This window comes from Acinonyx jubatus, chromosome A3 (genome assembly GCF_027475565.1).
Source record: "Acinonyx jubatus isolate Ajub_Pintada_27869175 chromosome A3, VMU_Ajub_asm_v1.0, whole genome shotgun sequence".
Lineage (NCBI taxonomy): Eukaryota > Metazoa > Chordata > Mammalia > Carnivora > Felidae > Acinonyx > Acinonyx jubatus.
In genome coordinates this window covers 67,766,572-67,783,146 of record NC_069388.1, presented here as the reverse complement: position 1 = coordinate 67,783,146, position 16,575 = coordinate 67,766,572, and the positions used below count along the sequence as shown (strand labels likewise).

The 16,575-nt window shown below is 34.4% G+C and overlaps 1 protein-coding gene across 26 annotated transcripts in view; it reads left to right on the top strand.

The window, feature by feature from the left end:
* Positions 1 to 16,575, top strand: part of NRXN1 (neurexin 1) — a 1,120,881-nt gene that overhangs the window by 976,026 nt on the left and 128,280 nt on the right. For 16 of the 26 annotated variants that reach the window (XM_053200575.1, XM_027072472.2, XM_053200578.1 and 13 more), the window contains 2 exons: positions 9,062 to 9,151; positions 10,548 to 10,867. In XM_053200575.1, the coding sequence (XP_053056550.1) occupies positions 9,062 to 9,151; positions 10,548 to 10,867 (410 nt within the window). The remainder of the gene's footprint in view (positions 1 to 9,061; positions 9,152 to 10,547; positions 10,868 to 16,575) is intronic. The other 10 variants (XM_053200585.1, XM_053200584.1, XM_027072485.2 and 7 more) reach the window with 1 other exon arrangement.

Genomic DNA, 16,575 nt, shown 5'->3' with positions numbered 1-16,575 from the left:
GGCATCCTCATGAAAGGAAAATGAAATACTGCTTCTCACTGAAATCTCAACTTGTAGTAGATCTTAGATTGCTTTATTTACCTGCTTCACTATCTTAATCTATAAAGTAGATTATATCCTCCTGATAAATCCTCAAGGATTTTGGAAGATTACTGATTTTGTGCACCCAAGAGGGCAATCTCACGCCAAACTTCACAAGGCAGAACCTTTATAAACAGGACCATGACATTTTCCATTATACAAGAGAGCGCCAAAAGGATTAAAAGGAAGATGTTGGACCTTTACCTCTCAGGCTGCTTGAGACTTTTTTTTTTTAATTTATTTTTTTTAAATTTTTTTCTAACGTTTATTTATTTTTGAGACAGAGAGAGACAGAGCATGAACGGGGGAGGGGCAGAGAGAGAGGGAGACACAGAACCGGAAGCAGGCTCCAGGCTCTGAGCCATCAGCCCAGAGCCCGACGCGAGGCTCGAACTCATGGACCGCGAGATCGTGACCTGAGCTGAAGTCGGATGCTTAACCGACTGAGCCACCCAGGCGCCCCAGACTTTTTTTTTTTTAATAACTATTCTGAGGCACCTGGGTGGCTCAGTTGGCTAAGCATCTGACTTTGGCTCAGGCAGTCTTCTCACGGTTTGTGAGTTTGAGCCCCGCATCAGGCTCTCTGCTGTCAGCACAGAGCCCCCTTTGAATCCTGTCTCCCTCTCTCTCTGCCCCTCCCCCACTCACATGCTTGCTCTGTCTCTCGATCTCTAAGCATCTAAAAATGCTTAAAAATAAAAATAAAAAATAACTATTCCATGGAATAGCTTAGGAGTCAAATATACCTGGGTTCAAATGGTTCCTCCATCTATTTTGTATGACATAACACTAGTTACATCATCTATTTGAGCCTCATTTTTTTAAATCTGTAAAATAGGGGTACCTGGGTAGCTCAGTCGGTTGAGCATCTGACTTTGGCTGAGATCATGATCTCACAGTTAATGGGTTTGAGCCCCGCATTGGGCTCTGGACCAAAAGCTCAGAGCCTGGAGTCTGCTTCAGATTCTGTATCTTTCTCTCTGCCCCTACCCTGCTTGTGCTCTGTCTCCCTCTGACTCTCAAAAATGAATAAACATTTTAAAAAATTATAAAGTAAAAGATACATGTACTTAATATGAGGACTAAATGAGATAGCCTATATGAGTCAATAGCACAATGCATACATAAAACATAAAAGTCACTCAATGCATTATTATCCTATTTTCAGATAGTCTTGTATTTTCTCTAACTCCTTTACCTACAGACCACTTTCATACTTAAAAAATGGGTTTTTAAAAATACATGAAACTTGGGGCGCCTGGTTGGCTCAGTTGGTTAAACGTTTGACTTTGGCTCAGGTCATGATCTCACAGTTCGTGGGTTCAAGCCCCATGTCTGGCTCTGTGCTGACAGCTCAGAGCCTGGAGCCTGCTTTCGATTTTGTGTCTCCCTCTCTTCTCTGCTCCTCCCCCACTCATGCTCTGTCTCTCTCTCAAAAATAAACATTAAAAAAATAATAAAATAAAATAAAAATACATAAACCTTAATTGTAGGCTTACTAGTTTGTTTAGTCCTATTGTCAGAAAAGAAGCACTTTTAAATGTTGGTGGTTATATGTTTGTAATTACATGGGGTCTTAAATGTCCAGATGACAATCTAAATCTATCACTATTTTATATTAGTCATGAATCTAGTCTGCTCTCATGGCTAGAAGATCTATAATTTCTACCACCCGATGTTGTGGAGATCCAATTCTGTGTCATTTTTACCTCGGTTAAAGGAAAGACATTTTCTTTGCAACCAATTGTTATATTTATTGATGGACTTTGGAAAATGTTGGTGGGGAGTCTACAATTCAATTAATTTTCAAGAAATCACCCACCTAAAATCACTCTAGAAAAAGATATTCTTGGAAATTATACATATTTCTGAAGATTCATTGAGTCTAAGACTATGTCTCTCCAATATGGTTCATTAGAGAATGGAGATACTTGCAGAAATTTCTTCATGATCAAATCAACTATCAGCTATCCCTACAATTAGAAACAAAGGATCCAAAGTTGGTATTAATTTCTCTGCCAATATATTTGCACCATAGTGGTCCCAACTTCAAGTTACATGCCATTGGCTTATGTTTAAGCACAAAACATTTTATGTAAGACACTTCCTTTGGCCTATTGTCAAAATCGTGATTGATGAAAGAGGAACAAGATTAGGGAGTCATTATATATATACCATCAGTGTACTAACAACCTTACTGATTTTTGGTTCTTGAATAACAAATACCATAGGGCTATGCAAGAGATACCCCTACTGGATTCATTTTCCATTGAGGAATCATTTATCAAGTTGTTACCTTGTGCTCAGCATGTGCTATGCACAAGGTATATAGCAGTGAACAGATGTACTGGATGTAACTTTTGCTTGCAAGGAATCTAAAATCTCGAATCAATTTCATCATGATTATAGATACTGCTACTAAGTGTTATAACAATGCATAATGGAAAGCTCTAAGCTAACTAGGTGGAGGGGGTGCACAGGGAATGCTTCCTTGAGAAACATCTAAGCTGATATTTAAGGGAAAAATCAGTTGGCCAGACGTGTGTGTGTGTGTGTGTGTGTGTGTGTGTGTGTGTGTGTACATGTGTATTTACGATGGGAGTGGGTGAGTATGTTAGGATACACAGATACAGGAAGCTTGCAAAGCAGATAAAATGGCATCTTTAAAAAGAATTAGCTCTGCTAAAGGAATTGAAAGAAGTGCAGAGTGACTAGAATTCAAAGAATTAGAAATAAGTGGTTCAAGATGAAGCTGGAGGAGGCAGGAGACAAATTGATGCATATATTGTTATGCACATATCTTAATGATATAGCAAACAATGTAATACACAGACAACTATTTTCATTAGAATAGCTACATTCTTTCACAAGTGTGTTCCTCAAAGTATCTATGATGTTCAGAATCTACTTATTTGAAACATTACCAGCTAAGTTAGGTATTACTGCATTAGAATGGTTTGCAAAGCCTTGATACATAAGGCATTTAGTTGGAAATTATGTGATAATGCTGCTTTTAAAACTGGAGTAATTTTACATAACTATGTTAAACGTTTACATTACTTTGTGTGTCTAGGCGTATCCAATAGCATGTTCTCAGTTAAGAACAAAAGGTCTAAAAACAAACTCCTATTCTTCTCTGGAAGTATATATAGCTTTTCAGAATGCTTTTGTGTTTCCTTTCCCAAAGTTCAAAACTCAGGAAAAAAAGAAGTCTTCAGAAGAAGCAAGTATCTTTGTTTTTACTTTCATATTACTTTGGACAAGTGTTGGGTTCATAGCATTGCTTTCTTTTTATTTTTTTTTCCACAAGTATATTACTTTGTCATACTGAAACTGACACTTTTGTTTCTGAGGAGAAATTACACATCAGAGGTGAAGATTTATGAAAATGAGAGGAAAAAAACTATGTATTAGCAAAGTTCACATAGCTTTTCTCTACTGACCAGTAGTCATAAAAATATGATTATAATTTTATTTCTCTTTGTTCTTGGAGTCCCACAATGAAATTTAGCTACAAGTCAAGGATTTGAATTTTATTACTCCTTGCTGCTTACCTTGATTCTTTGAAATTAATTTTGTTTCCTTGAAGTCTGAGGGTTTATACAAAATTAATATTCTATAATATGACCAAGTATTATTGGTTAGATAAGAAAATGAAACTATCTGGGATTCAATCAAAATAAAGAATGTTGCAGTCTAAGTCTGAATGATCAGATTTTCCTTTTTATTCTTCACCCCTGGAACCTTGTTTGAAATATCCATTACATTTAGCACTTTATATCTAAATGGCCATTCCAAATAGAGCTTGCACCTAGACATTGATTCTGGTGGTAGGAAGCCTACCTTTTGTCAAAAATACTGAATCCTGAAACTAATATAATGTTTGTATTAATTGCAGTCCAATTAAACATTAGTTAATTAGAAAACACTGCATTCTTTTGCAAATCAAAGAAAAATAAACCTAAGTTTTACATATTATTTCATTGCTTGGAAATTACTTCATCAGAGAAATGAATGTCACTGGTGACATTTTCAGTGGAGGTCACCAACATATTTAACCGACATAAAATCCACTGGAAGAAAAAAAAAATAAAAGGAAAACCTCATTCTACATTTAGAAGGTAGGGTGAAGTTAGGGTGAAGGAAGTATGTTTTAACTATTCGATGAGAAGTTCTGTTATCATAAACTAATTTATAGTCTCAATAGATTGCTCTGTTGATCTGTATGCTTTTTAAAAAGTTAATTCTTCTTGGACTCTTTAATGATTCCAAAATGAATAGGTCTTTTATAAGTGGGTCATTATTACTATATCATTACCTCTGATTTAGGAAACTTAAAGATGAAAATAGCTTCCCCCAAAGATTCTCTTTGACTTGACTGGAGTAGTCAGGTACATTCCACTGATTTTTAATCTCTCCTGTCATTATAAGCCTCTTCCTTTGACCATGCTCAGAGAGACAATGTAATGTTTCTACACATCTACATGTTTGGTATTAGATCCCAACCCTTTCCATAGGAAAGAACAGGTCATTGGAAACTCTATTTATCTTTGACCTTTCCCAATCAAATTGGTTGTTTTATGTCCTTAAATACTACATGCAAAGTTTAGATGTATATCAAACTATGGCCAGGATTAAAAACGAACACAGTCATACCAAATTACAGATTGTTTTGCAAATAACATATCATTATGAATTTGTGAAGAAATAAAATGCATTTTGAGCAATTTCTCAAAATAATATACCTCAATAATGACTTTTCATATGAAGCTTGTTAATGAAAATCATGAGATGCAGGCAAAATGTAGGCTTATTCCTGGTGAACCTAAATAATCTAAACTATTTCATACCAGTGGAACTCATCTGTCAGAAAGACATCATCACAATACTCTATTCAGATTTGTCTTTGGTTGATAGTGTATTATATAGTTTTGTCACGAGAAGTCATTAATCTTGTATTCTAGTAGAAGAACAAAGAATCTGGAAACTAAAGTAAACATATACTGAACACAGGGTGCCTGGGTGGCTCAGTTTTTCAAGCGTCCAACTTTGGTTCAGGTCATGATCTCACAGTTTGTGGGTTTGAGCCCCATGTTCTGAGCTGTCAGAACAGAGCCCGGAGGCTGTCTCAGATTCTGTGTCTCCCTCTCTGCTCCTCTCCCACTCATCCTCTGCCTCTCTCTCTCTCTCAAAATAAATAAACATTAAAAAAAATTTATCTTTAAATCGTGTATTGAACTGAAATGAGTACCATCTGATTTCCCATCCATTACTTCAACAAAGACTAAAGTCTGTCATTTGATTTCAAAGTCAAATTTCTCTTAAAAAAAAAGTCTCTGAACTAGAAGGCATCTGATAGTCATAGTTGATGGGATTGTATGACCCTGTTCATGTGGCTACCTTTTTAAAAATTATCACATCTTTTTATACCTATTTATACCTGCCTACTCATTTTTCTCTTTGTTGTTGTTGTTAGTTGACCTTTGTTATTCATTGGAAATAATGGTGTTTTTATTGTTTTAGCTGACTCTCATCAAGGATCTTTAAAAGCTATTGTTGACTTAAATCATGTTATATCCAATAATAATAATTGCTCTGAGTGCCAAAGGTATGAGAGCAAATTGCATTTACCTGTGTATATATGCATTAACGTGTTTTTATGTGCTCTTTTTCTAAGTTATCAAAAAAGAATATACAAAGCTATTAGTTCTCTCCACCTGTCTTACTTAGGGCTTTTCTACTTCCCTTATTATAATAACTACGATTAATTACTTTGTGTCATGAAGCAGTTATTATTAAGCAAATAATGAACTGATTGTATAGATGTTCAAGTCAGTGACCATCATTAAAAGAAATAAAATTATAAATGAAATATGTGATATTTCATTTAGAAAGTCAAAGGGAAGCTCAGCTATGTGCGATTTATTCTCTGGGCAGAGTATTTCCTTTCTTTTTCTTGTGAATGTTGTTGGGCTCTAGGATGAGATAATGGTTCCATGGAAGCTGTGAGAATTGAAAAAAAAAGATTTCCTTCACCACCTCAATCTACAGATATTTCACAGGAAGTTATATGATAGGTATTGTGTTCCACCAAGAATACAACAATTAACACCACACACAATACCTGACCTGATGGAACTTCAGAGTTCAGAGGAAAATATTTATTGAATATGCAATTATAAGGTCAGTGCCTGTTTCCAAAGGGCATGTATCAGGTGCTAGGGAAACATGCAGTCAAATGTTCTGATCTAACTTGATGACAGCTAGGAAACACCTCCTGAGGAAATAATGCTTCTGTCAAGAAGATTCCATTAATGAGTCATGTTTGGCTAAGGAAAAATGGAAATGGGGTGAGAGTGAGGAAGAGTATTTCAAATAAAGGAAGCTACAAGTGCAAAAGCCTAGAGGAAAAAGGAGAGCCTTAGAAGAATTGAAAGAAATCTCATGAGGATGGAAAGAAGATGGCAAGGCAGTAGCAGTCACGAGATGAGGAACAGGAGGTAGTAAAGGACTAGATCATGGAAGTACTCATAAATATCATCAGGGGTTCGCGATTTTATACTAAAGGCAATGGTAAGGGTTATAACAGACAAATGAAATGCTTAGATTTCAGCTGACATGTGGAGAATGGGTGCAATTGCAGGGATGATGCAGAGGGGTCTGTTAATATCCTGTAGTAGTAATTGGGCAAAAGGTGATTTGGAGCCTAAATTTGGGTGGTGTCTGAGGGAATAATGAATCATTTCTTATGATGGGAACACTCTGGCATGAAGAACAGCATAAGGAACCACCTAATTACAAAGTCATCAGGAGAGTTATAACTGTGAATTGATATATGAGTGTTCGCAGACAAAGAAGTTAATAGAGTAAAGGATATGTGTTTTTGAAAAAGTATTTCATGTTTGCCTATCAAATTATGGACATAAAAATGTGTTGATCACATAAATCACATATAAGCCAAAAACACATATTCATCATTCATCACACTGCCTTAAGATAACCAATATCATGTTTTAGTGTATTTTACCAAATACACATGTATGTAAGCACACAGACGAGAACACAAATTGTACACTCTTTTATTTTTATTTTTTTAAAAAATTTTTTAATGTTTATTTATTTTTGAGAGAGAGAGGGAGTGAGAGAAAGCACGAGCCGGGGAGGGGCAGAGAGAGAGGGAGATACAGTATCGGAAGCAGACTCCAGGCTCTGAGCTGTCAGCACAGAGCCTGATGCAGGGCTCAAACCCACAGACCGAGATCATAACCTGAGCCAAAGTCAGACGCTAAACCAACTGAGCCACCCAGGCACCCTAATTGTACACTCTTTTAAAACAAAGATAGGCTTGGAATTTAAGCTATTTGTATCCTTGTTTTTGTTGTTGTTGTTATTTTCTTTTTTTTTCTAGATTATCAATATACTAAAAATATCCCATAGAATAAAACGTATTTTATAACTTTTTAAATGATTACATAATATAAAGAAATACATATCAATGTTTTTATTAAACTATATTTGGGACCACTTTGATGTTTACATTCTTTTTTAAAAGTTGAGTATATTTGACACACAATGTTAACATAATTTCAGGTGTAAATTTTAAATTAAGTACTAATATTACATTTTAAATTAAGTACTAATACATGAAATATTTTAGTCAAATAGACATTCAAGGGACAAATTGATAAGATCTAAATGATAGTTCTTTTCTAGTTCTCTAAAAGCGTGTGACCAATATAATGGCGGGTTTATTATGGTAAGTATAGTATATAGTAAAAATAGTATAAGACGCACTTACAAATATTCTGAGAAAAATGTATATCTATTATTTTCTTGAGCAAAATGCTCCATTCCTTTCTTGTCAGCAGTACTACCTTTCAATGTTTGTTTCTCCTCTGAGTTTTCCTCTGAGCTTTTGCCAAGACATCTTAGCTCAAATTCCATGTTAGTTAATTTTCACAGAATAGAAAAACTTGCAGTATTCACAATTGAGCACTGAGATGGCAGCTTGGATTCTTCCTAGGTGCGTTATAGATCAAGAGTACATTCATCTATTTGCAAGCATTATTCAAGGTCAGTTTAAACTGTGCTTCTATCAGATAATGTTTTGTTCAAAGAAGCGAGGCTCCCATGTAGTTTGAATCTTTGAGTAGGAACCACTGTTTGTGGCTTGTATTTGTTCCTTACACTGTCATGCCTTTAGAATAGTTTAATAAAAGCAGATACTTGAGAATAAAAAAAAAACATTTTATTTTCAAATGTTATACACTTCAGCATGTTAAGCTTTAAGTGGAACTGAAGGACACTCAAATGAAGTCACTTTTGTCAAAGCCTTTTCCTATAATAAATTTGGATGATGCAAGATGTATTCCCTTGTGATGTCCAAGTGATTGATAAATCAATTTGTGTGGAATATACAAAAACTATTCAGACTTTGTGGTTTCCTTAAATGAGATGAATAAGAATTTCTATTTTCTGAATAGGACATAAAGTATTCTAGGCCTATTTTAGATTCATCAGTGTGCCAAAGATGGTATTAAGTTTGGTGTTCATAAATTTCTAATCTGGAATAAGAGGTTGAATGTATTTTGAAAACTTAAACCTGTTTCACCTGAACATGTTTAACTAGTTAATAAGAAACATCAAAAAGACAAAACCCTGAGATCAATGGTCATTTTTTTGTAAAGCTATTATATGCTGTTTAAATTGGTTGTTCGGGTCTGTCTATAACATAAGTTCAATAACCTAGCTCAAATGCAGATTTCTAATTTTCAATTAACATAGGAATAATTTTGTTTGCTAAAATAAAATAAATGAATGAATGACAAGTCTGAAACATGAAATGTTCTAGGTAGAACTTTTTAAAATTCCAAATTTCAAAAAATCATGTGGCAACTGTATAGCTCAAGCTTTAAGTATTAACTTTTAACCTTTGACCTTACAGATTTTAACCAATGAAATGTCTCTTTAAACTTTAAAGGAAACAATGATAACGAGCGCCTGGCGATTGCTAGACAGCGAATTCCATATCGACTTGGTCGAGTAGTTGATGAATGGCTACTCGACAAAGGTAAAAAACATTGATTAAAACTTCAAATAAAAAAATAATTTGAACATAACCAAGTAGTACTTCATTGTAACACTAATAAACATAAAAAATAAATTTTCCGTAAAACTAAATTAAAAACAAATTTAAAACAGTAAAATGTAGATAGTAATATTTGCATACCTTGTATAATAATTTCTATACATTTTTAGACGTACCAGCTGTTTAATAATCTTACCCTGTTAACTTAAGGTTAAAGGGACTGTTAAATATAATCCACTAACTCAATCTATGAAGGTACTCACAGCAAGAATTAACCCAAAATGATAAATCATTCATAGATTATATTACATGTTCCAGCCTCTAAATTATTAACTAAAATATATGTAGTTCTGATATCTTTATTATGGTCCTGAAAAAAAAAAAACAAAACAAAAAACAAAACCAAAACAAAAAAACTCTTGGTTTAAACTCTAGGCATCTTAAATAGTGGGCAATATGGATTGCCAGTCAAAATGAAGTCCCTTTAACGTTTGCAACCTTCTAAGAGCATTTGAGAACAAGCCCTAATTAAAACTGAACTTAAAGTTGTGTGCATGCTTTTTATGAGCAGAGAGCAATCTGCTAAAACCGGATACTCAATTTGATGATATTGGTACTGTTGCTGAGGATTGCTGTTTGATGGAAATGTGCCATGATTTCTCCATCGGTTTGTGTATCATTCCTGAAGCCGCTTTTTACATCTGAAGCTATTTTTTTTCATTTTGTTTTGTTTTAATAGACTTGCTGAAAGCCAATCAGAAAAATATTTTTGGATTTTTTTTTTTTGTCTCTGACATGCTTAGTGTAAACCATGCATTTCTTTTCAGTGTGATTGCCGGAAAAATAGAATAATTCAAATAACAATGGACTATATCTTCAAAAAATAAACATTTTCGAAGACTAGTGTATAGATACATGTGGCCATTACATGAACTATGAAATTTTTATCATAAATTTAAAATTAGATTTAGCTGCTTTAGTTTATGCCAGTGTTATTTTTAGAATGACAAATACTTGAAACATTAGCTATCTCACATTTTTTTTTAATTTGACAATTTAGACTTAAGAGACCAACAGTATAAGATCTTGATGTAAAAGGGAAAAGGGATCCACTAAAAACTGATTTATAATATGTATCTTTGATTGGTCTTTTAGCAAAAACACTACATTTATGATAAGTTGAGAATTTACAAGTATTTGCCAATGATTATGCATTTCATGGACACCTCATTTATAAGCAATGAATTATGAGTCAAATGCCTCTCTTATAGTTTATTGCTCTCATTATCCACCCCATGAAAGATCTGTTTTATCATCCTTTGTAGAATGTAGAGTTCACAATCAACATTTTTGCATGTATGTAATATTATTTTTACAGGGCGTCAGCTCACAATCTTCAATAGCCAAGCAACCATAATAATTGGCGGGAAAGAGCAGGGCCAGCCCTTCCAGGGCCAGCTCTCTGGGCTTTACTACAATGGCTTGAAAGTTCTGAATATGGCAGCCGAAAATGATGCCAACATCGCCATAGTGGGAAATGTGAGACTTGTTGGTGAAGTGCCTTCCTCAATGACAACTGAGTCGACAGCCACTGCCATGCAGTCAGAGATGTCCACATCAATTATGGAGACCACCACAACCCTAGCAACTAGCACAGCCAGAAGAGGAAAGCCCCCTACAAAAGAACCCATTAGCCAGGTGAGTATGTGGATTTCATTCCTTTGTCTGGGAACTTTGGTTATGAAAGTAAGCTTTTCTGCATAGGTGTCTTTTCTAAAATGGGATTGTTTCTGACCTTGGGTGCTTTGGCTGTCTTTCAGTCTTGCTTAGCATAATGTACTCAGTTTGAATGTGAAATGTGTATAGGCTTTTAATCTGAGATTTGTCGATTTTTGTAAACTGCTTTGTGTTGGTTTGTTAGCTACTAGCTGGTAGTCTTGATTAATAACTTTAGTCTAGCCCAAGCTGAGGGGATTGTCTGCTAATTGCACAGGGTTTTCACTTTTTAAGTTTAATAAACGAGTAAATTAGTGAAGTACTTGAAGGGCCTTGTTTGTTCAGGCTCAGGACATCATCAAAATAAAATAAAGCAAATTCGAAGAGAAATCGCATACAAAACTTCTATTATATTTTAAAGTGTCAAAATTTTGAATTGATAGCCTTCTGATTCTCATGATGAATAATAAGGCTACCCTTTCACTGTTGTTGACATGGTAAATTTTCATCCTTCCCTTCAAGTTTCTTCTGACTGGTCTAAAAAATGAAATTGACATGAAGCAGATTCATAGGAGAAAAAAAAACCCTTTAATTATTTGTACACAGTCTCAATAATAAAATTGAGACCCAAATAAATGACTAAGGCAGGCAGCTTTTATACTTTTTTAGCCAAAGGAACATAAACCTGTAAGAAATTTACAGGGCAAAAAAGAAACCCTTAAGTTTGGGAGCTTCAATTAGTAAGGAATTCTAAAGGGATTTGGACTGGGGTCATAAATTAGTAAAAGTAACAAGGTTTGTTTATATAGCCTTCTTGGCTCTGTATTCCCAATGTCTGGTGATATGGATGTCTCTTTACTTCCTGGTACAGAGAGGACACCTTTCGTATGGAAGATTTATTTTCTGCTTTCTGAAGACAAAGGGGCATCCTAGTGTTCTTGCGCTAGGTGTTCCCTAGGTAACTCTAATTCAGAATAATCACTGTACCTGCCCTTGATCCCCACACTGTCTATGAGAAAAATGCACTGTTAGTTTATCTGAAGACAAAGACCCAAAATATGGTACTTAAAAACTGTCTTAGGCTAACATACTTTGTATTATATGTGGTTAGCTGCCCTTACCTAGAATCCACTTCAATGAACCTATGTCTCATGTCTAAAGTTTTTGAAAAATAGAGTTTTAAATGCTAAACGTTTACAACTTAATGCAATCAAGGTATACTTAGTGATTGCCTACTGTGCATCAGCCACTGGCATTACATCAGTGAAGACTAAGGAAAAGAAATCTACCTGCCTCAGAGAGTGCTGTAAGAATATTACTAAAATGCTATTAAATGCTACTAGATCCCTATTGACATTTATAGTGTTTGTGTATATTCTGTTGTTATTTCTTTCAGAATTGTGTGTCTACTTGGCCTAAATTGTTTCCTTCTGTTTTGTTTTTAATAGCGAATGTGTGTCTCTTGTACATGCCATATAAAGCTTTTCTAAATACATGATCCTAACTTTTATAGAAAACTTCATTCTAAAGAAACAAGAATGACAACAATTATTTTTACATTTCTTTTATTTCACGTGTTTGAGATACACTTAAGTGTCACATTTGGAAAGAGAGTAGAAGAAAGTGAATTCTGTTCATATCAGCACGCTGTCTCCTAATTAACATATGTTTACCGGGGAAAGAAGAAAATAGATTCTGATTTTTACTTTCAGTAGAAGGAGCAAGAAGAACAGGATAGAAAGAGAGAAAATATATTAGGAGAAGAGAGATAATAAAAGCTTTATAAATTCTGTAAATTCATAAAGGTAGTATTGCATATTATGTGCCAATATGCACTTTCTCTCTGTCTGTCTCGTCTCTCTCTCTCTCCTTTTATTTTTTATTTGCATTTGACCACAAAGTACAATGAGCTGTCACACAGGGCATTCATCAGTATATATTTATTGATCATTCTCCATGTGCCATACACTGTCCTAGGCACTAGGGGGGACATGAGCAACAATGAACAGAAACCCCTGTCCTTAGGGAATATCCATTTCAGTAAGAATGTGTGCTCACATTATAATCTATCTGTTGATTTTCTCTATCTTGTTTAGGTTTGTAAGATTGTTAATAATAACACTTATTCCCTTGAATAAAGACTTACGACTTTAGAACTTTACACAGATTTATACATATCCAGCAGCTCCATTTGTTATGCTTTACTGATGCTTCATTAATGATTTGTTATTGTGATTGTTGGTTTATGATTTATTTAACAATAAGCAAATTATTGGGGCACCTAAGTGGCTCAGTTAAGCATCCACCTCTTGACTTCAGCTTGGGTCATGATCTCACAGATTTGACAGCCTGGAGCCTGCTTCAGATTCTCTCTGTATCTCTCCTCCTCTCTGCCCCTCCCCCGCTCACGTGTGCACACACTCTCAGTCTCAAAATAAATAAATAAACATTAAAAAAAAAAACCAAGAAACAAGTTAGTAAGGTGAATTTGATATAGGAAAATGAAATACAATGCGACCTTTAGACTGTTTCTTTTATATAAAGTAATTCATAAGAGGACATTCTAGGATAACCAGAGTTGGAAAAAAGTATCAGAGATTTTTCTTTGTAGTCTTATTTCATCATTAAAGAAATTACTGATGCCTGAATTCCTAGGTAAACTCGATGTATCCCAAAATAAGAAAAGACTTACCAGCCTTTTCTAAAATGTATTTTATCAATTAGTGACTAGTTTTTATTAAGAAATTCTGTTTTTTAAGAAAACATGTAAAATAGCTATTGCATTTGCAAGCTAAATACCTAGAAATAGGGAAATAAAAAGTTATGCATTTTATAGTATTAATTAATGTAAAAGGAAAACACTTAACTACCCATTAATTTCCAATGAAATGTTTCTTTTATTATAAACTATTACATGTTTAAAGACAGCAGTGGTTTATAGAAGTAAATGATCTAATCAATTAGTGATTATTTGGTTCATTTGAGGAGGTATTGACTTAAAGAAAAGATTACTAGGTTCATTAAAAAATAGATATTTTAAATCTTTAGATTTTTAGCAGACCAATAACTGCAATTAAATAATTTAGATTAATATGCTACAAATATTCAATTTTGCAGCAGTGTTTTTAGGTTGTACCAATAGGTTTTAAAATTAGCTTTTATAATGATACCTATGTGATTTCAGGTAATAAGGTGTGCATATGGGGAAAAAAAACTACTAAGGAAGAAAGGAAATTATATACTGTTAAGTAACACAGTAATTTGTTGCAAATTTTCTTTACCTCATAATTGATTTTTCAATTGCCTTTCAATTAAGAAGAGATCACTGTTATATGTAGAATTTAAACTGTTCACTAGAATTGTCAAAGCCCTAGAAGTTTAAATAATGAGAGTGATTTATAATGCTAATTCCTGGACTATAACCTTTGACTCATTTTTGTAAATTGGATGAAGCATCTTCCTTTAGATCCTGTCCATAGTGGCCATATCTGCCTGCTTTTATCAACTGCCTTACTAAATTGTGTACCAAGAAGGGTAATTTTATTTTTCAAAAGCCATACCAGACTGTTTTCTCAATCAAAGTATATTTTCTTCAGTGATAACACTGAGCCACTTAAGCTACAATGGCAATGTACCTTGGGGTGATTGCATGTTTTAGAACTATGGAAACAGATTTTTGGTCAAGAAAAATTAAATTGGATTCACTTCAAATAGATGAGATGAGGTTTATTCAGCCATCCTGCAGGGCAAGTAGTAGGGAAGAAATGTATTTTCATTTTTTACAGAGTCAGAGAATTTTTATAAAATAGTACTCATCAAAATGTCATCCAATAGGATCCTGTTTACTTTCCTACTTAGAAGTAAATATGCTTTTAAAAAAAGTTTTTCCTCTGAGTGATGATCAAATTTGAAACTGATGTTTACTTTAGAAAGACATGATTCATATCATGAAATAATGAGGACATTTACCAACCCTTTTTGATTAAGTGGCATTTTAAAAAAATGTGAATATAATAATAGTACTTTTTTATGTGCACTACATAAAGTTCACAAAATTAATATCTAAATGTTTCTGTAAGTCCTGCTTATCTTAAAAAAAAAGGTGGGTGATGGGCACTGAGGAGGGCACCTGTTGGGAGGAGCACTGGGTGTTGTATGGAAACCAATTTGACAATAAATTTCATATTAAAAAAATAATAATAAAGACGCTTTCTATAAGGCTACTCTCAGAAAGCAAATATTTGCAAATAATTGCTAGTAAAATTTCTCAGGATGCTGGGAGCTTCTTGGGATTAGGACAAGGATTGTCATGCAAGACTTTTGGCTTCTAAGTGTTTCCTTTTCTGAATAATGTGGCAATGTCTTAAGACGTATATGTAGCTTTATGTAAACGAGTAAAAGTAAGCTAGCATGCAAAGGGCAATATTCGTTCCCTTTGAATGCAGTCCATAAAGAAAAGAACGTGAAACTGCTATTCATTTTGAGATCAAAATTGTGACATTTATTCTGTTCTAATCTTTGTATCACATTTTGCAGTCTATTCGTTCTTTTCTTCAAGACTATTTTACAAGCTGTATACATACACACTGTAGTGAATATGGATCCATAGAAATGCCTTTTACTTAGAGGGGATATAGGAGAACAGAAGGAACACGGCAAATCATGAGACCTGGATTCCACTTTCAACACAACCACCTACCTTGCTGTGTAGCTTGGGCAGGTTGGTTACCATGGCTACACCCTGGCTTTACTACCTCTCTAAGTAGGTTAACTAAGAATCTCTTGAATTGTATTCAGCTCTAAAATTTCAGTGATACTAGTGATGATACTCTTAATTGCTCTTCTTTTAAAAAAAAATTTAATGTTTTTTTATTTTTGAGACAGAGAGAGACAGAGCATGAACAGGGGAGGGGCAGAGAGAGAGGGAGACACAGAATCCAAAGCAGGCTCCAGCCTCTGAGCTGTCAGCCCAGAGCCTGACGCAGGGCTCGAACCCATGGACTGGGAGATCATGACTTGAGCTGAAGTTGGACGGTCAACCGACTGAGCCACCCAGGCACCCCTTAATTACGTCTTCTGATGATTAACAAAGCATAGATTTCACCATTAACTTTTACACAGGGTGGCTGTGCATCTGGGGAGGACTGTATAGTTCCTGTGTACATCTGGTATACCACTGTAATTATTAACAGTATCCCTTTTTGAGTTTCACAAGCATTCCATTTTGGTCTGTATATTGCATTCTCCTCTTACAGGATATATAAAATCTATCTTTGCAAAAAAATCATGCTTCATAAGAATAATAAATAGCAAAGCCTCCTCTTTTACATTCAGAGGAGCAACTGACTCTGGTATCCGTACCTGGTTTTAAGAGTCCATAGCCTTTTTCATCTTCTTTTTATCTTATTTCAAAAAACCTTGAGAAAGGAAAGAAAACGAGGCTTTGAGAGATTCTGATTTTTGACTGGAGGGACTATAGCTTGCAACTCCTAGTAAGAAATTATAGAGTAGGGCAGGATCAGTAAATATGAGTGAAATATATTGGAGCAATTCTGTGGTTCCAGTTAGGCTTTTTTTCAGAGTGGACATAACAAACCCACTCAAGAAAAAGAACTGTTTAGGATTTAAAAGCATTGATAGGTTGTCAGAAACATATATATTTCACATATGCAGTGTCCTACTGATTTGAC